This window comes from Schistocerca nitens, chromosome 1 (genome assembly GCF_023898315.1).
Source record: "Schistocerca nitens isolate TAMUIC-IGC-003100 chromosome 1, iqSchNite1.1, whole genome shotgun sequence".
NCBI lineage: Eukaryota > Metazoa > Arthropoda > Insecta > Orthoptera > Acrididae > Schistocerca > Schistocerca nitens.
In genome coordinates, this window is record NC_064614.1 from 953,145,261 (window position 1) to 953,170,134 (window position 24,874).

General features: G+C 40.1%; 1 protein-coding gene across 1 annotated transcript in view; it reads right to left on the minus strand.

The window, feature by feature from the left end:
- LOC126194677 (guanine nucleotide exchange factor DBS-like) overlaps nt 1-24,874 on the minus strand; it is a 373,302-nt gene that overhangs the window by 140,984 nt on the left and 207,444 nt on the right. Inside the window, exon 9 of the mRNA XM_049932882.1 lies at nt 19,067-19,187. Within this exon, the coding sequence (XP_049788839.1) occupies nt 19,067-19,187 (121 nt within the window). The remainder of the gene's footprint in view (nt 1-19,066; nt 19,188-24,874) is intronic.

Below are 24,874 nucleotides of genomic sequence, written 5' to 3' on the forward strand. Positions count from 1 at the left end.
ATGCAATATTCCAACACTAAATGCTTTCAGAATATTTTCACTCTGCAGTGGAGTGTACGCTGATATGAAACTTCCTGGCAGATTAAAACTGTGTGACGGACCGAGACTTGAACTCAGGACCTTTGCCTTTCGTGGGCGTGAGGACGGGGCGTGAGTCGTGCTTGGGTAGCTGAATTGGTAGAGCACTTGCCCGCGAAAGGCAAAGGTCCCGAGTTCGAGTCTCAGTCCAGCACACAGTTTTAATCTGCCAGGAAGTTTCACTAAATGCTTTGTTAATAAAATAAATTTATTCAATGATTTTGCACACAAAAAAGATACATAATACATTAGCAGTTGATTGCAGGAAACTTTGGCTAGCTTAATGGCCTTGGGAAAAGCTGTTCAAGACTGATATGATGATGCAGAATATAAAGCCAATATCTTAGCTTGCGAAGACTATACAAAACCCGTGATGCAGGCAATTATGAAAGCAAAATACAGTATCCAGGGAAGACTTTTAAACAACACAGCTGACAGAATGTCTTCTGGGGTTTCTACACTGTCATGCAGTCATAGTACTCAACTGGCACTAACCAACTTAGAATCATTTTCCAGTGTCATTAACCATTAGACTCAGACCATTCCTCAGAACGGTATGAATCCTTTGTCATTGCAGATCCGAACTTATCAATTTTCAACAAATATTTGCTTCTTTGAGTGTAGTTCGAAGGGAATCCTAAGAATCCAGTACAAGAAATCACTGTAACAGCACATGCTTAAGAACAAATGAATGAAATTTTACAAGCATATTGTAGTGTTTGAATCATCCATGTGCACCTTCATTACCCTGAAGATGTCACACCTATAACATTCAGTTACCCGTAATCTCTTGACTTAACATTTACTGAATGCAACAATTGCATTCACGCTCTGCAGCCACTAGCAGACAATGTCTAGACATATGGTTGACTCTTAGTTCCAAAGATATTTTGTGCTTTTCCAGAAAATGTTTGTCGACATTGGATAATTCATACGAAGAGGGTACTGTGTTGGAAACGAAAGCCTTCAAACTGATAGAATTCTTGTTAGGAATGTAGCTGGGGCCCTGAGGGCGCAAAGATTGGTAGGGAAACTTGCAGACCAATAAAGATTGTACCATCTACAATAGCCCTCAACATTCAATCTATGTTCAATCTATGTTAGAACAACCAGCACAAAGGTCCATACGGAAGGCAGAAACCTACTGTGTACTTCATGATCAATGTGGTCACTGAGTTCAAGATTGCAATAAGGTAAAGAAAGTCCAGCAGAAAGATACAATGATATCACCACTGGAAAATTGTTGAAGACACTAAGCCCAAATGCACCTTCCCATCACTGGATTTAGTACCTTCAAACTTCAGCTGGATCCTTAGTATAAACCACCCAACAGTTTCCATAAAGTATGACGACATTAACTTCATCAACATGCCATTCAATCAATCAATCGATCAATCAATCAATCAATCATCGGGAAATGCAGTATGTAGCTCCTAGAATTTCAAGACAACAGGAATATGAAATGATCACGACCGATCAACGGGTGCAAAAGATTCAGTACTTCCCGAGGAATTTTATGCAGTCAATGTATCTTTTCCCACCACCTTATTAGGCCATAGCACTTACATGGATGATTTTGCAGCAGGCACTGCAGGCAAAAATACAAAAATAACCCTTTACTATTAACTGACCTCACCTGTGAGTCAGATACAGCTGGCTACGTTAAAATGGGTGCTGAAGCCTCAGCAGCTTGTCAGAATATGGAAGTCAGATGTACAAGAGATCGCAATACCTTCACACGTGTTGGGAGTTTTGTGGAATACAGTAGATAATACATTTTTTGTGGATCAGCATGAAATCATCAATAAAATCCCCCACAGTAGTCAAATTAAAGCTGTTACAAACAACTGCTAGCTTTTATGACCCCTTGGGCTTAGAAATACCAGTATCTGTAACAGAGAAAATTTTGGTTCAAGGAACTTTGCTACTTACACTAGGGTGGGATGAAATTCTCCCTTAGCACCCTGTCACTCAGTGGCACATTTAGATGTCAGTCTTTTCAAGCCTATCACAAATTTATAAACCAAGCTGGCTCAAAATTTCTGAAGAGCAAAGCATTTGCACCCCATTTTCTGTGATGCTTCTGAGCACACATAGTGTGGTGTTGTATGTCAGGTACGCTGTAAATAGTGAGTCTCATATTCAGTTGACGTACAGCAAAAGCTGACTAGCTGCCATGATGAACTGCTGGCAACAATAATGGAGTTGAGACTTCAACATTACTACTGCAAGGCTGCCAACATACACATATGGAGAGCAACTCTTTTGATTGATTCCATGGTGTTGATTGCTTGGTTGCGAGACAGTCCCAATACTTGGAAAATTTTCGTATGCAACTGCATAATAGAAATTCACAAGTACACTTCACCATCCCATTGGAGACTGTGTCGAGGTAGACACAATCCCAGAGATAATTTGTCAGAAGGAAAAATGTCTCAAACCTTACATAGAATTGACACATGGTGTACGGGGAAGCCTTGTCTTAAACAACAGCACTGTCACTGGTTAAATGAATATCCAAGTATAGCACACCTGTTTCTTTGCGAGAAACTAAAAACTCACTCTCAGATCCAGAGGTCCTCCTTACTCAGACAACTCAGCCACTGATATACACTGAAAGATTTAGTTCCTACTGGAATCTGCTGTGAGTCGTTGCCCAATTTCTTTGACTGTAAAAGAAATTTGAATTTGCATGGTGAATTTACAGCAGAAGAAATGGCAGCAACTTGACATTATTGGATAACGGGTGTAAAAGAGCACTGGTTTTTCTCTTTTGTGTAATCAGACTTTGAAGGAAAACATGCACCTACTCACTGGATTAAAAATAAAGTCTCTCAGTCCTTTTTTGGATAAAGACTTTTGCATTTAGGTGGTCATCTGCATTATGCCAAATTAACCATTGAAGAATGACATCCACGTATCCTGGACAGAACCTATCATTTCATGACGCTTTTAACTATACATACTCATATCTGTTTCCATCACCTTGGAGTCTGAATTGTGCATTCAGAGTTTCGTTTTTCCTCCTGGATACTACAGGCCCAATGCAACACATAGGTTATTTATCAGGCTTCCCACATAAAACAATGTGTTGCTTTGTTAGTCATGAAACAAAAGTTCCACTGACTGCGCAGATCCATCCAGATCACTGGTGTTTATTTTCTAGGACCGTAATACACCAACGTCGAAAGTAACACAACTAAATGCTATATTGTTATGTTCATCTGTGCTGCAATTAGAGCCATTCACCTAGAGCTAGTTGACAATGTAACAATGGGTTGATTTTTGTGAGCGCTATAAAGATTTATTGACAGACATGATATTCCACACATCATCCACAGTGACAATGTCCAAGCATTCCATGCAGCCAAGAAAGAGATAATGGAATTATAGGTGGCCATCTCTGCTAGTAAAACTCACCAATATTTCTCACAATAAAGCATAATGAAATTTATACACTGAAGCATGAAAGAAACTGGTATAGCCATGTGTATTCAAATAGAGAGATATGTAAACAGGCAGAATACGCCACTAAGGTCGGCAATGCCCTTATAAGACAAGTGACTGCCGCAGTTGTCGCAACAGTTACTGCTGCTATAATGGCAGGTTATCAAGATTTAAGTCAGTTTTAATGTGGTGATAATAGTCGGCGCATGGGCAACGGGACACAGCAGCTCCAAGGTAGGGATGAAGAGGTGACTTTCCCGTACGACCATTTCATTTCATGAGTGTACCATGAATATCAGGAATCCGATAAAACATCAAATCTCCGGCATCGCTGCGGCCGGAAAAAGATCCTGCAAGAATGCGACCAACAACGACTGAAGAGAATTATTCAATGTGGCTGAAGTGCAACCCTTCCACAAACTGTTGCAGATTTCAATGCTGGGCCATCAACTAGAGACAGTGTGCAAACCATTCAACGAATCATCATCGATATGGGCTTTCAGAACCGAAGGCCCTTGATGGCAGCACAACACAAAGCTCTATGTCTCTCCTGGGCCCGTCAACACCAACATGGGACTATTGATGACTGAAAACATGTTGCCAGATCAGACAAGTCTCGTTTCAAATTGTATCAAGCAGATGGACATGTATGGTTATGGAGACAACCTCACGAGTCCATGGACACTGCATGTCAGCAGGGGTCTGTTCAAGCTGATGGAGGCTCTGTAATAGTGTGGGGCATGTGCAGTTGGAGTGATATGGGACCAGATACGTCTAGATACGACTCTGACAGGTAACACACACTTAAGCATCCTGTCTGATTACTCGCATCCATTCATGTCCTTTGTGCATTCCAATGGACTTGGGCAATTCCAGCAGGACAATGCAACCCCCCACACATCCAAAATTGCTACAGAGTGATTCCAGGAACTCTCTTCTGAGCTTAAACACTTCTGTTGGTCACTAAACTCCGCAGACACGAACATTATTGAGCATAACTGGGATGCCTTGCAACATGCTCTTCAGAAGAGATCTTCAACCCCCTCATATTCTTACGGATTTATTGACAGCCCTACAGGATTCATGATGTCAATTCCCTCCACCACTACTTAAGACAATAGTCAAGACAATGCCACAATGCGTTGCGGCACTTCTGCATGCTCGTGGGGGCCCTTCACGATATTAGGCATGTGTACCATTTCTTTGGCTCTTCAGTGTAGCTCTGCGTATCATCTGGTGGCGAGTATGGCAGGGGAGAATGACTGGTTCAACCAAAAGCTGTCTGAAAGGTACTTGGATGGTCCAGCATGGACGAGAAGGGCTGTAGCTGAGCTTGTGAATATTGAAGCCACCTTCAAAGTGGAGCCAATCACCCAAAATGTACCACAAGTGCTCTCCTCAGCACACTTCCTTGTGGGAAGATAAAACATTGTCAAATAGGACTGAGATACCAATTGTAACAGATATGGTGAGAGAATTCAGACTCAATCAGAAAGTAGAAGAAGACTTCTGAAAGTTCTGGAGCAAAGAGTATCTCTTGGCCTTGCGCAATTTCCACCATGGCAAATGCCCAAAGGAATATTGGTGAGGATCACAGTTGGTGACATCTTTCTGCGATAAGTTCTCGCAAAATGTGGAAGCAGGCAAGAGTCTTTGATTCATCAGTCTTCTGACTGGTTTGATGTGGACTGCCACAAATTCATCTTCTACATCTACATCTACATTCATACTCCGCAAGCCACCCAACGGTGTGTGGCGGAGGGCACTTTACGTGCCACTGTCATTACCTCCATTTCCTGTTCCAGTCGCGTATGGTTCGCGGGAAGAACGACTGTCTGAAAGCCTCCGTGCACGCTCTAATCTCTCTAATTTTACATTCGTGATCTCCTCGGGAGGTATAAGTAGGGGGAAGCAATATACTCGATACCTCATCCAGAAACGCACCCTCTCGAAACCTGGCGAGCAAGCTACACCGCGATGCAGAGCACCTCTCTTGCAGAGTCTGCCACTTGAGTTTATTAAACATCTCCGTAACGCTATCACGGTTACCAAATAACCCTGTGACGAAACGCGCCGCTCTTCTTTGGATCTTCTCTATCTCCTCCGTCAACCCGATCTGGTACGGATCCCACACTGATGAGCAATACTCAAGTATAGGTCGAACGAGTGTTTTGTAAGCCACCTCCTTTGTTGCTGGACTACATTTTCTAAGCACTCTCCCAATGAATCTCAACCTGGTACCCGCCTTACCAACAATTAATTTTATATGATCATTCCACTTCAAATCGTTCCGCACGCATACTCCCAGATATTTTACAGAAGTAACTGCTACCAGTGTTTGTTCCGCTATCATATAATCACACAATAAAGGATCCTTCTTTCTATGTATTCGCAATACATTACATTTGTCTATGTTAAGGGACAGTTGCCACTCCCTGCACCAAGTGCCTATCCGCTGCAGATCTTCCTGCATTTCGCTACAATTTTCTAATGCTGCAACTTCTCTGCCACCTTCGCATCTCAGAGCAGCACATGCAACCTACATCCTCAACTATTTGCTGGCTGTATTCCAACCTCTGTTTTCAGCTCTCCTATCATCCAGTCCCATCATCTTGTCAGTACTTACCACATATACCTTTTCTCAAAATTCTGTACAGAATCTCTTCATTCTTTACCTTATCAGTCAACCTAATTTTCAACATCTATAGAACTACATCTCAAATGCTTCAGTTATTTTCTGTTCCAGTTTTCCTACTCTTCGATTTACTCTCAACAGATGTTCTGTACTAATTAGACTGTTTGCTCCATTCAACAGATCTTGTAATTCTTTTTCACATTCACTGAGAATAACAATGTCATCAAACAAATCTTATCATCGAAATCATTTCACCTTGGATTTTAATTCCACTCTTCAACCTTCCTTCTATTTCAGTCATTGCTTCTTCAATGTACAGGTTGAACAGAACTGGCAAAAGGCTACATCCCTGTCTTACACCCTTTCCAATACAAACACTTTACTCTTGATCTTCCAGTCTTACTTTTCCCTTTTGGTTCTTGCACATATTGTAAATTACCCATCTTTCCCTATTGCTCAACAATATTTTTCTCAGAATTTCAAACAAACATTTTACACTGTCAAATGCTTTTTCCAGGATGACAAATCCTGTGCACTTGTCTTGATTTTTTCAGTCTACTTTCCATTATCAATTGCAAAGTCAGAACTGCTTCTACATGCTTTTACCTTTCCTAAAGCCAAACTAGTTGTCACCTAACAAATTCTCAATTTTCTTTTCCATTCTTCTGTATATTATTCTTGTCAGCAACTTGAATGCATGATCTGTTAAGCTGATTGTGCAATAGTTCTTGTATTTGTCAGCTCTCGCACTCTTCAGAACTGTGTGGATGGTGTTTTTCTGAAAGTCATGGTATATTGCCATCCTCATACATTCTACACACTAATGTGAATAATCATTTTGTTGCCACTTCTCCCAGTGATTTTAGAAATTCTGATGGAATGTTGCCTATCCTATCTGCCTTAATTGATCTCCAGTCTTCCAAAGCTCTTTTAAATTCTGATTGTAAAACTGGAAACCCTTTCTCTTCCCTATTATCCAGTTTCCTCTTTTATCATGTCATTGGATAAGTCCTCCCCCTCATAGAGGCCTTCAATGTACTCTTTCCACCTATCGGTTCTCTCCTCTGCATTTAACAGTGGAATTCCCATTGCATTTTTAATGTTACTGCCATTGTTTTTAATTTCACCATAGGCTTTGACTTTTTCTATATGCTGACTCAGACCTTCCAACAATTATTTCTTTTTTGATTTCTTCACATTTTTCATGCAGCCATTTCACTTTAGCTTCCCTACATTTACTATTTATTTCATTCCTAAGTGACTATATTTCTTTATTCCCGAATTTCCCTGAACATTTTTGTATTGCCTTCTTTCGTTGATCAACTGAAGTATTTCTTCTGTTACTCATGGTTTCTTCGCTGTTATCTTACTGGTACCTAAGTTTTACTTTCCTGCTTCTGTGAATGCCCTTTTTAGAGATGTCCATTCCTCTTCAATTGAACTGCCTACTGAGTTATTCATTAATGCAGCATCTATAGCCCCAGAGAACTTCAAGCTTATCACTTTATTCCTTAGTATATGTGTATTCCACTTCCCCGCACACTGATTCTTCCCAACTAGTCTCTCTAAACTTCAGCCTGTTCTTCATCATTACCAAATTGTGATCTACACCTATATCTGCTCCTCGGTACATCTTAGAATCCAATATCCAATTTCAGAATCTCTGCCTGACAATGATGTAATCTAACTGTAATCTTCCCCCATCTCCCAGCCTTTTCTACATATACCTCCTTCTCTCTTGTGATTTTGAACAGAATATTTGTTATCACTAGCTGAAACTTATTGCAGAACTCAATTAGTGTTTCTTATCTACAAAGCCCACATTCTTCTGTAACTATTTCTGCTACTACTCCCCCTACAAATAAATTTCAATCCCCATGACTATTTGATTTTCATCTCCCTTTATTTACTGAATTACCCACTCAATATCCTCAAATACTTTCTCTCTCTCTTCATCATCTGCTTGCGACGCCAGCATGTATACCTTAACTACTATTTTCGGTGTTGATTTGCTGACAGTTGTGATGAGAGCACCCCTGTTCACAGTAACTCACTCTCTGGTCCACCTTCCCATTCACAGTGGATCGTACTCCAGCTACTGTTGATATTATACCTACTCATCTGACCAGGAATACTTTTCTTCTCTCCATTTCACTTCATTAACTGTCACTATATCTAGACTGAACCTTAGCATTTTCCTTTTCAGATTTTCTACATTTCTACAGTTTCCACATTCAAACTTATCACATTCCATGCCCCGACTTGTATAACGTTATTGTTTCCTTGGTTATTTAATCTTTCCCTCACGGTCACCTCCCTTTGGCAGTCTCCTCCTGAAAATCCATGCTGTCCAGAATCTTTTGCCAGTGGACAGATCATCATGACACTTTTTTAATTACAGACGTGGTCATTTCCTGTGGACATAAATTATGTGTCTTTAATGCAATGGTTTCCGTCACCTTCTGCATCCTCATGCCAGTGATCACTGCTGATTCTTCCACCTTTTGTGGGCAGCTTCAAACCCCAAGGGCAAGAGAGTGCCCTGAACCTCTGGCAGCTCTTCTGCCTTCTTTGCAAGGCTGTTAGCAGAGTGAGGGTGACTTCTATGCTGGGAGTCTTCAGCCACCATTGATGATGATTTTCATTAAAAATTTAAGCAGCAGCAGGGTTCAAATCCAGGACTAAGGACATTTTGTTTACTGGTCAAAGCCGTTACCTCCAGACCCCAGCTGCATCAGAAGTACAGGAACTGAAAGGAGGAGTCCCACATACAGGCATCCTTGTCACTGCTGATGGAAGACACCCACAAATCCTGACCTGTTGGTCATATCCCCAAAGGGAAACAGGGTGTGGAGGTTATGTAAGATAACTAAATGGTGTATATTATTTGTTGTTGTTGTCTACAGTTCTGAGACTGGTTTGATGCAGCTCTCCATGCTACTCTATCCTGTGCAAGCTTCTTCATCTCCCAGTACTTACTGCAACCTACATCCTTCTGAATCTGCTTGGTGTTTTCATCTCTTGGTCTCCCTCTACGGTTTTTACCCTCCATGCTGCCTTCCAATACTAAATTGGTGATCCCTTGACGCCCCAGAATATGTCCTACCAACCGATCTCTTCTTCTAGTCAAGTTGTGCCACAAACTTCTCTTCTCCCCAATCCTATTCAATACCTCCTCATTAGTTACGTGATCTACCCATCTAATCTTCAGCATTCTTCTGTAGCACCACATTTCGAAAGCTTCTATTCTGTTCATGTCTAAACTATTTATTGTCCACGTTTCACTTTCATACATGGCTACACTCCACACAAATACTTTCAGAAACGACTTCCTGACACTTAAATCTGTACTCGATGTTAACAAATTTCTCTTCTTCAGAAACGCTTTCCTTGCCATTGCCACTCTACATTTTATATCCTCTCTACTTCAACCATCATCAGTTATTTTGCTCCCCAAATAGCAAACCTGCTTTACTACTTTAAGTGTCTCCTTTCCTAATCTAATTCGCTCAGCATCACCCGATTTAATTTGACTACATTCCATTATCCTTATTTTGCTTTTGTTGTTGTTCATCTTATACCCTCCTTTCAAGACACTGTCCACTCTGTTCAACTGCTCTTCTAAGTCCTTTGCTGTCTCTGACAGAATTACATTGTCATCAGCGAACCTCAAAGTTTTTATTTCTTCTCCATGGATTTTAATACCTACTCCGAACTTTTCTTTTGTTTCCTTTGCTGCTTGCTCAATATACAGATTGAATAGTATCGGGGAGAGGCTACAACCCTGTCTCACTCCCTTCCCAACCACTGCTTCCCTTTCATGTTCCTCGACTCTTATAACTGCCATCTGGTTTCTGTACAAATTGTAAATAGCCTTTCGCTCCCTGTATTCTACCCCTGCCACCTTCAGAATTTGAAAGAGAGTATTCCAGTCAACATTGTCAAAAGCTTTCTCTAAGTCTACAAATGCTAAAAACATAGGTTCGCCTTTCCTTAATATAGCTTCTAAGCTAAGTCGTAGGGTCAGTATTGCCTCACGTGTTACAATATTTTTACGGAATCCAAACTGATCTTCCCCGAGGTCGGCTTCTACTAGTTTTTTCATTCATCTGTTAAGAATTCGTGTTAGTATTTTGCAGCAGTCACTTATTAAACTGATAGTTCAGTAATTTTCATATCTGTCAACACCTGCTTTCTTTGGGATTGGAATTATTACATTCTTCTTGAAATCTGAGGGTATTTCACCTGTCTCATTCATCTTGCTCACCAGATGGGAGAATTTTGTCAGGACTGGCTCTCCCAAGGCTGTCAGTAGTTCTAATGGAATGTCGTCTACTCTGGCGGCCTTGTTTCGACTCAGGTCTTTCAGTGCTCTGTCAAACTCTTCACGCAGAATCATATCTCCCATTTCATCTTCATCTACACCATCTTCCATTTCCATGATATTGTCCTCAAGTACATTGTCCTTGTATAGACCCTCTATATACTCCTTCCACCTTTCTGTTTTCCCTTCTGTGCTTCGAACTAGGATTCCATCTGAGCTCTTGATATTCATACAAGTGGTTCTCTTTTCTCCAAAGGTCTCTTTAATTTTCCTGTAGGCAGTATCTATCTTACCCCCAGTGAGATCAGCCTCTACATCCTTACATTTGTCCTCTAGCCATGTCTGCTTAGCCATTTTGCACTTCCTGTCAATCTCATTTTTGAGACATTTGTATTCCTTTTTGCCTGATTCATTTACTGCATTTTTATATTTTCTCCTTTCATCAATTAAATTCAATATATCTTCTGTTACCCAAGGATTTCTACTAGCCCTCATCTTTTTACCTACTTGATCCTCTGCTGCCTTCACTATTTCATCCCTCAAAGCTACCCATTCTTCTTCTACTGTATTTCTTTCCCCCATTCCTGTCAATTGTTACCTTATGCTCTCCCTGAAACTTTGTACAACCTCTGGTTCTTTCAGTTTATCCAGGTCCCATCTCCTTAAATTCCCACCTTTTTGCAGTTTCTTCAGTTTTAATCTACAGTTCATAACCAATAGATTGTGGTCAGAGTCCACATCTGCCCCTGGAAATGTCTTACAATTTAAAACCTGGTTCCTAAATCTCTGTCTTGCCATTATATAGTCTATCTGATACCTTTTAGTATCTCCGAGATTCTTCCATGTATACAACCTTCTTTTATGATTCTTGAACCAAGTGTTAGCTATGATTAAGTTGTGCTCTGTGCAAAATTCTACCAAGCGGCTTCCTCTTTCATTTCTTACCCCCAATCCATAGTCACCTACTACATTTCCTTCTCTCCCTTTTCCTACTACCGAATTCCAGTCACCCATGACTATTAAATTTTCGTCTTCCTTCACTATCTGAATAATTTCTTTTATTTCATCATACATTTCTTCAATTTCTTCATCATCGGCAGAGCTAGTTGGCATATAAACTTGTACTACTGTAGTAGGCATGGGCTTCGTGTCTATCTTGGCCACAATAATGCGTTCACTATGCTGTTTGTAGTAGCTTACCCGCACTGCTATTTTTTTTTATTCATTATTAAACCAACTCCTGCATTACCCCTATTTGATTTTGTATTTATAACCCTGTATTCACCAGACCAAAAGTCTTGTTCCTCCTGCCACCGAACTTCACTAATTCCCCCTATATCTAACTTTAACCTATCCATTTCCCTTTTTAAATTTTCTAACCTACCTGCCCGATTAAGGGATCTGACATTCCATGCTCCGATCCATAGAACGCCAGTATTATTTGTATCTGTAACTAATGTAATTTTCACGGTCTGTAAACTCTGTGTCTAAGTTGTATGTTGACTGAATTGCTTTCATACAGCTTTGATAATATCAATGAATTGTAGGCAGCATATGAGAGATCATGGGTCATGAAAGTTCTGCAATGATTTTGATGTCGAGTGAAATTAGGTGCGAACCCAGGTTCAGTCCTGAAAAAGGGAGGGGGGAAGATTGTTCATCTCTCAGTTTTTTACAGTACCACACTATTAACGTGCCACAGATGCCTATGATTTTAGTGATAATGAGTATAAAATGTTTCAATGTAATAATAATAAAAACAATAATCTGTTAACATCATTATTAAGTACAGCAATTTTATCTGACATCTAATGAATTACAATTTGGTGATATACAGCATTTGAAAAGCATTTGTCCAAAAATTTGAGAATGTCTGCCATGAAACTAATTTAAGAACTATCGTAGCACCAAATTCTCATTATTTTTATATGATATAAAATCAAAGTGTGCACTGCTCATTATGAGTATTTCACTTAGCACAGGTTTTAAAACTTTGGTTATGTGAGCATGGAGATGAAGGGGATGCTTAATGCTACATTACTGAAAGTACACATTATGAGAACTGTGGCAATTATGAGGTTTAAAACAGCGATAAGCTCTAAGTATGGTTTAAGAAAGTTTATTTAAATAACACCATTGCTGGTTTTGGATTTATTACAACTGCATCTGTAGATGCAACTCTTGCTTTTCTGCTGGGGCCTCATTTTGTAATCATTATAGGTTTGTGCAGAGTTGTATATCTTTGAAACCATTATTTCTGTTGGAAATTATGCCAGACTGTATATAATTTAGGAGTAAAGGAGACCACTCAGTGAATACCAGTAGCACTGAGTTGTCAACAGGCAGACACAAACACAAAAGAGAAAGAAAACTTCCTAAGCTTTTGGAATAAATACCCTTTGTAGAGCGAAAGTACGTACACACACACACACACACACATACACACACACACACACACACACACACACACACACACACACACACACCTGAGCTGCTACATTGTGCGAGCTGGACAGAGAATGCCAGTATTGCATTTCGGCAGGTGGACTAGGGGTTGTATCTGGTGGGGTGGGTAGAGAGATGCAAGAGGTAGGAAGAGGGGTTGGTAGTGGGTAGCTAGTGATTTGGGGAAGAGGCAGCAGGTTTTCTGGTTAGGAATGGAGGGATGGGTGGAAAGTACATGGACTAAGCTTGTGATGCACATGTACTGAAGCTGGTGGGGTACAGCACACAATGGAGGTGATTTGGATACATGGTCTGGGAGGCGTGACTGACCAGAGGAGGGGGAAACTGTTGGGTATATAGTATGGGGACAGTGGGTTAATGGATATAGAGGTCAGGAGAACTCCCGTTTAAGCAGCTCAGAAAAGCTGGCGGTGGAGGGGAGGATCCAGATGGCTCCAATTGTGAAGCAACTATAGCAATCTAGCATGTGTGCTCAGATACAAGTTGTATCTCTGAGTGGTCAACTTTGTTTTTGGCCACAGTTTGACAGTGGTCGTTCATTCTGGTGGGCAGCTGGTTGATTGTCATACCGATATGAAAAGCTGTGCAATGATTGCAGTATAGTTCCCACACCACATGGCTGCTTTCACATGTGGCCCTGCTACCAGGTTTCCTTTCTCTTTAGTGTGCATCTGATGATGATTCAGTGCTTCTGCTAAACTAACATTTTTGTTATTCAAGTTAATCTGGGCCACATTCTGTAAATGCTGAGCATGTGTGCTGGTATAAAACATAGAAAGGTGTGTATTCAAACAGTTCCTACAAAAATTATCGGCATTCACGTAGTACATGTGCCAAAATGCAGAAATTTTAAAATATGTAGTGCAAACCCCAAATGAAATCATCACACACAAATGTAAACCACTGCACAAAATCTATAACTGTAAAGCAAGGCCCCACCAGGAAAACAAGAAAATCTGTAAGAGCTATCTGATGATGCATTCATAATAAACACAAAATCAATAAAAGTTTATTTAAATCAAACTTGCTCTTATCATATTTGTGGATGATTGCTGTTTTAAATAATAAACCTTGTGAAGGGAAAGCTGTTTTTTTTCAGTCAATTGCACTTATGTTTGGGAATTCAGTATTTATCTTACTTCTCTCTCTCTTTTTACCTCCCTTAGCGGGATGTCTTTTCCTTACTCCACTTGCTGTAGCTAGTTGGTTCTACCTATGGATTTATGATCCATGTCATATTTGCTGTTGGTAGCAGGTACACTTAAGGCCTGGAAATGTGCACCTTTGCCTTGCTAGAGTGTTACTGGTCACGTTGTAAGCCCATCCATGTGGGCAGCCCCTCGTACAACTGATTGCAAATTGCCATGTTAAATGTAGCTTGCATTTTACAGAATTTCTCACTATTTTCAAGATGCTTAGTTTTCATGCTACTTTACTCTCCATGACTTAGCTGTGAAATTTGGAAACTGATATATGTAAAAATAAAAATGTTTCTAATGAAATGTATTGTGGACAGCAATTGAGAGCTCTATGACCACACCCTCTCCCTCACCACCACTGGACCCTCCCTTAAATGAATCCACACCGTAGCACACTGACACAGTCATTAGGGCAAAAGGCAATGTACACATTACGGGGCAATTAAATTGCTAGTAAGTGTAAACAGCTGTATCTTCAAACATCTGTGAATGCCATAAATCATAAAGGGTATTTTTTAAAGAATTCTACAGACATCATCTCAGTTTCATAAGAGTAGCACTTGTGGTATATCAACTGATCTGAGGTACTTTATATGTATCTCCACACTGATTAGATCAGATATGTTTCAATGCTGTCAGTTGTCTTGTTACTACTTCAGCCCTTCATAGAGGGGTACACTTGCATCACAAAGTTGCATGTAGGATGAGGCAGTAGCTTGCTGAGAGAGAAATGGAATACTTTCTAAATGTTGAATACAGCAATTACAAACAACAGAAAACTTATCATTTGAGGTGGTAGCTACTGTCTACAGAATAAGAATTAAGTGACTATATTCCTCTGTTTCTTTCCCATGACAAACAACTTGATCAAAAGAATAGGCCTATGATTTCTTGTTAATATACAGTGTTGTTCCTTAAGGATTTGATAGTGATGACACTCTACTTAGTCAAGATTGCAAACAAATTTTTTTCTCAGACATCTTTGGAGAGTAAGTGATACATAACACTTATGACAGTTTTGTGGAACTTCGACTTTTCCTAAATTCTAATGTTGGTTTTTCTCTCAAGACTAATGTTTTGACTTTTACAATCAAATGTTGTCATCAAAAAATTGTGAACATGCCTGCCTATCACTCTTGATGCTTTAAAATAATGTATTTTCAAAAATCTGGCACTTTTGCAGCTTTTGTGCTGTTAAGTACGTATAATTTTGAAAGAATAGATACAAAATTGGCCTTTTTACTGCGATTCTTTGATGCAAAAAATTACAGGTGAAATTCAATCATGCTAAAAACAGTATAAAGAGGAGAGACTCTTGTGACATGATCATATACTATGGATTACTTTGTATTACTGGAGATGGAGCTTTAATATAACTTACAGGGTGTATACGTGGACTAGAAAAAAAATCCCAGATTTTTCCTGGATTTCCCAGTTAAAAACATACTTTCTCCCACATGAAAAAACACTTTTTCCATGATAAGTGACATTATACTTTCCCTTGGAGCTGTAAAAATAGCAATCCTTTGAATAGTTTTATACACCAGCGAGGAACTTCGAAGAATGAAAAAACTTGGCAAAAAAATCATATTATGACATACTGCATATTTTTGTATTCGTATTACAAAAGTATAGATTCAAAACAGCATGTTAATTTCCAAAGCACTGAAACTGAGATTGAAATGTGCTTTTGTAAGCTAGTCATAGCTCATGTCACAAGATGTCACCAGTCTGTGACAGAAGATATTCAAAGTATGGGACACAGGATGTAGTCAGCCAACAGCAACATCACTGTTAAGCAGTGTGAACACACAAATAGGAAAAATTAAAGGTTTAAATTAATGCACAAAGTGTAGCTACAAGAAAAGCTAAGCTTTCACATGTAATATTGGTCTTGAAGAGTAATAAGCTACAAGGAAAGTTAAACCTTCACATGTAATACTGGTCTTTTTTGTGTGTGTTACACTTTAATAGACATCGCACAAATGTGCCAGTAAAATTTAAAATAATGACCTTAATGTCTAGTCTTCTGGGCCTGAAATTCTTCTAGGTGACTAGTCCTCAATGTATTAAGTTTTAAATGAGAGTCAAACATACACTGATTTTGGAAATTCGTTGCACATTCACACATGTAACATACACTCCTGGAAATGGATAAAAGAACACATTGACACCGGTGTGTCAGACCCACCATACTTGCTCCGGACACTGCGAGAGGGCTGTACAAGCAATGATCACACGCACGGCACAGCGGACACACCAGGAACCGCGGTGTTGGCCGTCGAATGGCGCTAGCTGCGCAGCATTTGTGCACCGCCGCTGTCAGTGTCAGCCACTTTGCCGTGGCATACGGAGCTCCATCGCAGTCTTTAACACTGGTAGCATGCCGCGACAGCGTGGACGTGAACCGTATGTGCAGTTGACGGACTTTGAGCGAGGGCGTATAGTGGGCATGCGGGAGGCCGGGTGGACGTACCGCCGAATTGCTCAACACGTGGGGCGTGAGGTCTCCACAGTACATCGATGTTGTCGCCAGTGGTCGGCGGAAGGTGCACGTGCCCGTCGACCTGGGACCGGACCGCAGCGACGCACGGATGCACGCCAAGACCGTAGGATCCTACGCAGTGCCGTAGGGGACCGCACCGCCACTTCCCAGCAAATTAGGGACACTGTTGCTCCTGGGGTATCGGCGAGGACCATTCGCAACCGTCTCCATGAAGCTGGGCTACGGTCCCGCACACCGTTAGGCCGTCTTCCGCTCACGCCCCAACATCGTGCAGCCCGCCTCCAGTGGTGTCGCGACAGGCGTGAATGGAGGGACGAATGGAGACGTGTCGTCTTCAGCGATGAGAGTCGCTTCTGCCTTGGTGCCAATGATGGTCGTATGCGTGTTTGGCGCCGTGCAGGTGAGCGCCACAATCAGGACTGCATACGACCGAGGCACACAGGGCCAACACCCGGCATCATGGTGTGGGGAGCGATCTCCTACACTGGCCGTACACCACTGGTGATCGTCGAGGGGACACTGAATAGTGCACGGTACATCCAAACCGTCATCGAACCCATCGTTCTACCATTCCCAGACCGGCAAGGGAACGTGCTGTTCCAACAGGACAATGCACGTCCGCATGTATCCCGTGCCACCCAACGTGCTCTAGAAGGTGTAAGTCAACTACCCTGGCCAGCAAGATCTCCGGATCTGTCCCCCATTGAGCATGTTTGGGACTGGATGAAGCGTCGTCTCACGCGGTCTGCACGTCCAGCACGAACGCTGGTCCAACTGAGGCGCCAGGTGGAAATGGCCTGGCAAGCCGTTCCACAGGACTACATCCAGCATCTCTACGATCGTCTCCATGGGAGAATAGCAGCCTGCATTGCTGCGAAAGGTGGATATACACTGTACTAGTGCCGACATTGTGCATGCTCTGTTGCCTGTGTCTATGTGCCTGTGGTTCTGTCAGTGTGATCATGTGATGTATCTGACCCCAGGAATGTGTCAATAAAGTTTCCCCTTCCTGGGACAATGAATTCACGGTGTTCTTATTTCAATTTCCAGGAGTGTAATTCATCTTGCGTAAAAGGAAATTTACTTTGAAACTATCGCTTTTCAAAGCATCATTCGCAATATTTTCTTTGCAACTTGTTAAAAATAGCTTCATTTCAACAGTTGCCAGGGAGTGCCAGAAAACAGGCATTACTGGGTGTGGGCAGCTACAATGACGTAGGAAGCCCATATATGTTCATACAAATATAGTATTAAGAGATCTTACAAGACGCCATAAAAGAAATAGGATACTCCACGAGCAGTGGAATTTCATACACCATACTAAAATTTATAATTTGGCTTAAAGTGCTCATTCATATGTCCATATTCACAATTACGTTGCCCCAATCTGATATTAAGATTTCAGTGCGGTTTTCTAGATTCAAATTTTTTTGGAGTATCAGGAGTGTATTATCTTATGTCTGGTACTTTATTATGGTATAATGCCAAATGTGCCAGAAGATGAAAATGTACACTTGAAATTCAGTGAACAGCTGAAACCAGCCAATAGTGCGGAATGAAACATTTCGTTTCTAATAAACTGACTGTCTCTGGTGAAAAGATTACTAAAAGTCACATTTACTAGCAAACCGACAAAAATAACTTCATTGATCTGCAAGATGAGTGACTGTCAAAAATGTGGAAATAAAATCAGAAAACTGAAACTAATAACTAAAACTAATGTTAGCCTTCCGCAATGATGTGAATGTACTTTAATTCACTTGCTACCTCCCAACCACAGAAATCCATTTTGTTTTCATTTGATGTGAGAAGTGTAAACGAAGAGAAAACAGCATAATCAGTAAATGTAAACACGTCTTATGTGGAGACTAACCCTCCTCCCCACTACAACTCAGACTGCTATACAATCTGGTAGCTTGGGTGTGCCAGAAAAATTTTTCTGGGTAGCTTCTGGCTGCTTGTTGCTACTGCTGATACAGCTAACAGCCACACTTCAAGTATCCGAATGCAGGAGAAGGTACTGCCCATACGCAACTCAACTGCGTATGCATGTGCACCTGCAGGCAACTGCTCAAACTAACTTAATGTAAACAGCTGAGACGTTACGCTCACTGGCAACAGTTTATTGTTATGAAGTATTCCATAGTCAAGCCTTTGACTCATTTTGCTGTTTATCAGATCTTACCAGTCAAAAAAAGTAACTGAAGTCTAAAACAATAAAAATTTCCCGGAATTCTAAAAAATTTCCGGGTTTTTCCTGGTTTTCTCCTGGATGAAAAAATTCCCAGGTTTTCCCCCCAGATGTCCCAGACCGTATACACCCTGAACTTAGCAGATCTGGAAGGAAAAGTAAGTGCACTGTTTTCATGAAAACAATGGAAAAAGAAAATAACATTATGTGGAACAGTTACCTGTAACTCCTTAAAGTCTTGTTCAAATTTTCGCAGTTCTAGACACTGTCTAAGTTTTGCAGAATGATTCTGCCAAAAATCATCAAATGTTCTTTCTGTTTCTTCAAGCTGGACTAATAACCTAGATGAAGTTGTTTTTTATTATTATTTTGTTATGAATTCCAGTTATGTATCATCCCTGAAGTTTCAGCCATAAATCCATTGTCAAAACACACATGAAACTGGACATACAGAACCATATCATACAAAAATTTAAGTATTGAATGTACACATAAACAATATGTAGAGAGAGGTGTTTGTGAGAATCCACATTGAGAAATAATCATAAATACAAGCAAATTATTAGCAAAGAAACCTAAGCAACTAAAACATTATTTCAATGATCACTTTAAGAACTTTCACTTGGCAGCATAAGAAGCTGCTATCACTGTCGTCATCATCATCATCATCGTCATCACAGTAGGTTACCTGAACAGCCATGTAATTTTATTTCCATTGTTGATACAAAATATAACTCTAGCAATTTACAAACTAAAAATATGAATGAAATTATTTTGCACTGGTAAAAGGTTTAAACATACTTTTCTGCAAAATAAAATATTCTGTGAAAGCCCTAAAAACACTATCCTATTTGCTGATGACTCCAGCATATTACTCACTGAATCCAGCCCAGAAACATTGCAGTTAACGGCAGAAAGTTGAGTGAAAAGACTTTCAGAGTACTGCATCAAAATCAAATTCACTGCATATACTGAAAAAATTGTATATGTCAATTTTAATTTATTTCCATTATCCAGCCAAATATCTATTTAAACAAGACTGAAAAAGGATCCTCTACAAAATGTACATATTTTTCAGTTTGTGGATTCAGCAGGACTAAAAATGGGGCACATGTGTACATAAATTGTCAAAGAAATGCTAATCTGTATGCTGTAGTATAAGAACATTAAATTCTACAAGTACAACAGTACTGCATGCATAATATGCACAGCTTCAGTCACTGCTCCGAATGGGTTCATTTTCTGTAGACACAACTCACAGCATAAATGTTTTCGGGATGCAAAAGAACAAGAATAATTTGTGGGTTTAAAATAATGGATGAAATGTCAATTTCATTACTGAGCCTGGCATTCTGAATGTCCTGTACTCATTCATTTGTAAAACTATCTTATTAATGAGGGATTACCTCTTGAAAGTAGGCAAATTACTGCAGAACAAACAAATATACACCAAACATTTTCCACAATAACACCCTGTCAAGGGAGCATAGTTAATGTTGTTGTCATACTAAACAATTACATATCAGAGCAAATAAAAATTGCTACTCACACAATATTTAAAACAAAACTAAAGACATGTCTAATAAAGTATTCTTTTCATTCTGTTACAGAATTTATGAATATGTAAAATTAAATGTCACTGAAACATATATTGATAAACTTAGATAATAGGAATGTGTACCTAAATGGTTCTGTTTTGCTGATACTAAATACTGTGTCCTCATTTTGACCTGTCCAGTGCCACTTGTATAATTTGTGCTGTGTAATAAAACTGGACCAATAAAAAAAAATTAAAAAAAAATTAATCAGACAATCACAAAAGGATCAAATGCTACAATGGAACTCATTATGTACCGTATAAATTAGGCACGGTATGATTTCAAAGATAAACAACACAAACAGCAATAGCAGTGAGATCCCAATAGGGCCACACAAAGCCCGATAGAACTCTAATAGGAGGAGGAGCCCCAGCATTGACCAATCCAAAGCATGGAGGAAGGGGGAGACTACAGAGAGCACAAATCACAACTCCACATGTTCTTGCAAAACACATTTGCTTTCCCTTGTAGATGTAACTTCACTGTTATTTCTTTATGTCTATCCATCTATCTATCTTTCATCCATTCCTTATTAGTGGAATCCTAAGACAAAATATGCGCTGAATTCGACCATCACCGGTCCTGACTATTGCATTCTTTGCATTATTTTCATGAAAGATACAGTGCTAAACATATTTTACCACACAGTTTTTGAGAATGAAAGAGACTGATTAAGTAACATCTATCTACAAGAAATGCCATACAGCCGGTGACATCCCATTACCTATACATTTTTTCTCAGCTAAGCACGACAGCATCCTCTTATTTTGATGCACTAGACTCCCCTAACCCTATCTCATCAGTCTAATATCCCTTCTTCCCCTCCCCCCTTAAGCAACACCTCTGCATCATAACAATATGTGCATAGGTGGGTAATGCAACTGGTAATTTTTTGGTAATAGTCTACAATATCCAATCTCTTAAACTGCTCTTGATTTCTATTCAAAATATAGTGGCACTCAGTTCTGGCACTCTAGGCAGTTGCTTCGTTTGTATATATGGTGGAGCCCATTATGCTGCCAAACACACTCAAATATGATGATGCATTGTTTAAAGTACACTTGAGCAGCAGAATCAGATCGGTCTCCTTCCATTCTGCAATCACTTTCAATACCTAATGAACTTCAGAAAACAGGAGGTATTACACAAGGAAACACCAGATATGGAAATATATATATGAGGGTGAGTCAAATGAAAACCTTAAATTTGTAATAACAAATCGAAATTTCACACCATTATCCTGTAAGTTGGTAAGCTTGCTACAAACAGCGTACAGAATGGCCTGTAGGTAGCAGCATAGTGCAGATGCACAGATACCGTCGCAGTATCAGTATAAAGATGACCGCCCCACTTGCGACTTGCACCAGGGAAGAACAGCATTCTGTTATTCGGTTTTTGCGTAGTGAAGGTGTGAAACCTATTGAAATTCATCGGCGAATGAAGGTTCAGTACACTGATGCTTGTTTGTCACAGCAGCATGTCTACGAATGGAGCAGGAAGTTCACAAATAGTGTGACTTCAGTGGAAGATGCTCCTAGTCCAGGTCAGGCACAATGAGTTTTGACTCCACAGAACATGGCAGCAGTTGAAGCCATAGTGAAGAAAAACTACCGAGTGACACTGAATGACATTGCAGCATGTTTACGGATTAGTCATGGGTCAGCACACCACATTGTGCTTGATGTGCTTCAGTTTCACAAAATGTCTGCAAGATGGGTGCCACAGCAGCTGACTCCTGAAATGAGAGAATGACGTGTTGATGCTTGTTAAGAACTTCTTCGGCACTTTGAACGAGAAGGTGATGGCTTCCTTGTAAGAATCGTTACTGGGGACGAAACCTGGGTTCACTTCCACCAACTGGATACGAAGAGAGCAGGCAAGGAATGGCGCCATTCCTCATCACCAAAACCAAAAAAGTTTCGAACAGAACCATCAGCAGGGTAGGTTATGCTGACACTCTTTTGCGACGACAAAGGTGTCATTTTGGAGCATTACATGCCTAGAGGGACCACTGTCACCAGTGCACCATACACAGATCTCCTAAAAAATCATCTGCGGCCTGCAATCAAATCAAAACGGTGTGGATTGCTATCAGCAGGTGTCCTTTTGCAACATGACAATGCAAGGCCCCACACTGCCCGTACAACAGTTGCAACAACCACAGACCTGCACTTTGAGTGTCTTCCTCATTCATCATACTCATCAGACCTTGCCTCCAAGTGATTTCCATATGTCTGGACCACTCAAAGACACAATGGGAAGAAAGAAGCTCCATTCTGATGAAGAGGTACACCACGCGGTGCACAAGTGGTTGTGCGGACTACCAAAATAATTTTTTCTAAAGGAATTTATGCACTTTGTAAGCGCTGGAGGACTTGCATTGAGTGTGGGGGAGATTATTTTGAAAAGTGATACAGATTTGTACCACTTCTGCGCAATAAATAATATTTTTAGAAATGTTTAAGGTTTTCATTTGACTCACCCTTGTATGCATATGTCAGCCACAAGAATGCACTTGAGTTGTGTCATACATAATTTTACACTGTACTAATGCATCCAGAAATAACCACTGTCCAAAATGTTTATATCATAAAGTGCATTGTTATTAAGTATGGCAGCACAAATTTTTCACGAACAGTACAGTGATGTTAGTGCACCAACAGGTAGTCTGACAAAGTCATGTTACATTGTAGTCTTAAAATAAATTTAAATATCTTGGGAAGCACAATAACTGAAGACTTCAGCTGTCATCAGGAGGTGAAAACTTGAATTACCATAGCAAAGGAGGCATTCAACAGGAATTATGTGGCAAATTAGATGAAGGTCTAAGGAAAAGGCTTGGCAAATGTTTTGTCTGGAGTGTGGCACTACATGGGTCAGAAACATGGACACTAAGATGAAAGAGGATGAAAAAAGGTTAGAAGCATTTGAGATGTGCATGTGGAGGAGAATGGAGACAATAAGCTGGATGGAAAGAGTGAGTAATGAAAGAGTAATGGAAAGGGTTGGTGAGAGAAGATGTCTGCTGAAGGTTATAAAAGAAAGGAAAAAGAACTGGCTGGCACATTCACTGAGAAGGGAGTGCTTTCTAGCAGATGCTTTGGAGGGAGAAGACTGAGAGAAAGAAGGAGATACAAGATGATAGACAACATAAAGGGAAGAGGAAATTATGCGGATCTGAAGAGGATGGCAGAAGACCGGACAGCCTGAAGAACTACCACGTGAAAGCCTGCCTTTTGGCAGAACACTAATGATAATGAGTCTAACTTCTGATACAACAACTCTTACAATCGCGCACCCCTCCACCCCAAACACACACAAGCACTTACATTATTAATTCATGTTATCGGTGTTATGTGTAAGTTTTTTTAATGTACACTGTATCTCATATTCATTACTGTTTTTATTCATTATGACTGTTTGGGTTGTTTCTATAATGTGACGGTCATACAGAAACTTTACATAAAATTTAGACTTTTATCTTATAGATGTAATTTCTGTGATCTTCATATGAGGCAATTTACCCCCAAGGGAAAATTTCAACCGATTTTGAAATTAGTCTTCTTTCACATGATAGGAGAGATACAGATACTGTGGCATGGCAAGTTTTGGCATGCATGAGCAGAATGTTGTCAGTCAGTCGGCCAATCAATCAGCAGCAGGCAGCTAAAGAATTCATAAGAAGATGAACCTGGAGAAAGCTGCTCTGGAATCACGGCTCACAAATATGGAATCATGGCTCACAAATATGGAATCATGGCTCACAATTTGCCTCGGATGGGATGCCACTGAGCTGAGTAGATCACACACACATGTTCACCCTACAATGGTGAAAAGGAAAGTCTGAAATAACTGGATGGAAAAACTGTAGTTTGGAAACAATGGGTGTTCAAGTTGAACTTGAATATGAGATGCAGCAGACTGATTGAAACTGCAGCAGGGAAACTGTTTACTTATCTTCAACTTTTGTACAAGCAGAAAGCCCATCTAATTTTGTACAGAGAGATCAGCTTTTCCTTTATCAAATCTAAACCAACAATATATATCTGTGTTTAAATGTGTACATACAGTCTTAGTTCTTCAGAATCTGGCCTACTATAAGTTCCTTACTTTATCTGACTGAATTATTCTGAGTGTCCTGTTCATGAAAAATCTCAAAGTGTGTGCTACAAATGTGATATTTTGATTAGTGGGTTTGCGATACAGAACTGTAGTACTTTATATAATTTCTTGAGATCCAAATATTTAACAGTTGCATTCATAAACAGATGTAATGTAATCAGGCAGTATAATTTCAAAAGTAAACCAGCTGTTTCTTTGCCATCATATAAATTAAAATTCGATTAGGGAGTAACATTACAATCTAGCATCAGCACTGAGCATTTTCACAGTGTGTTTAGCTGCCAAATAACTTAATTTTGCTGTCTCGT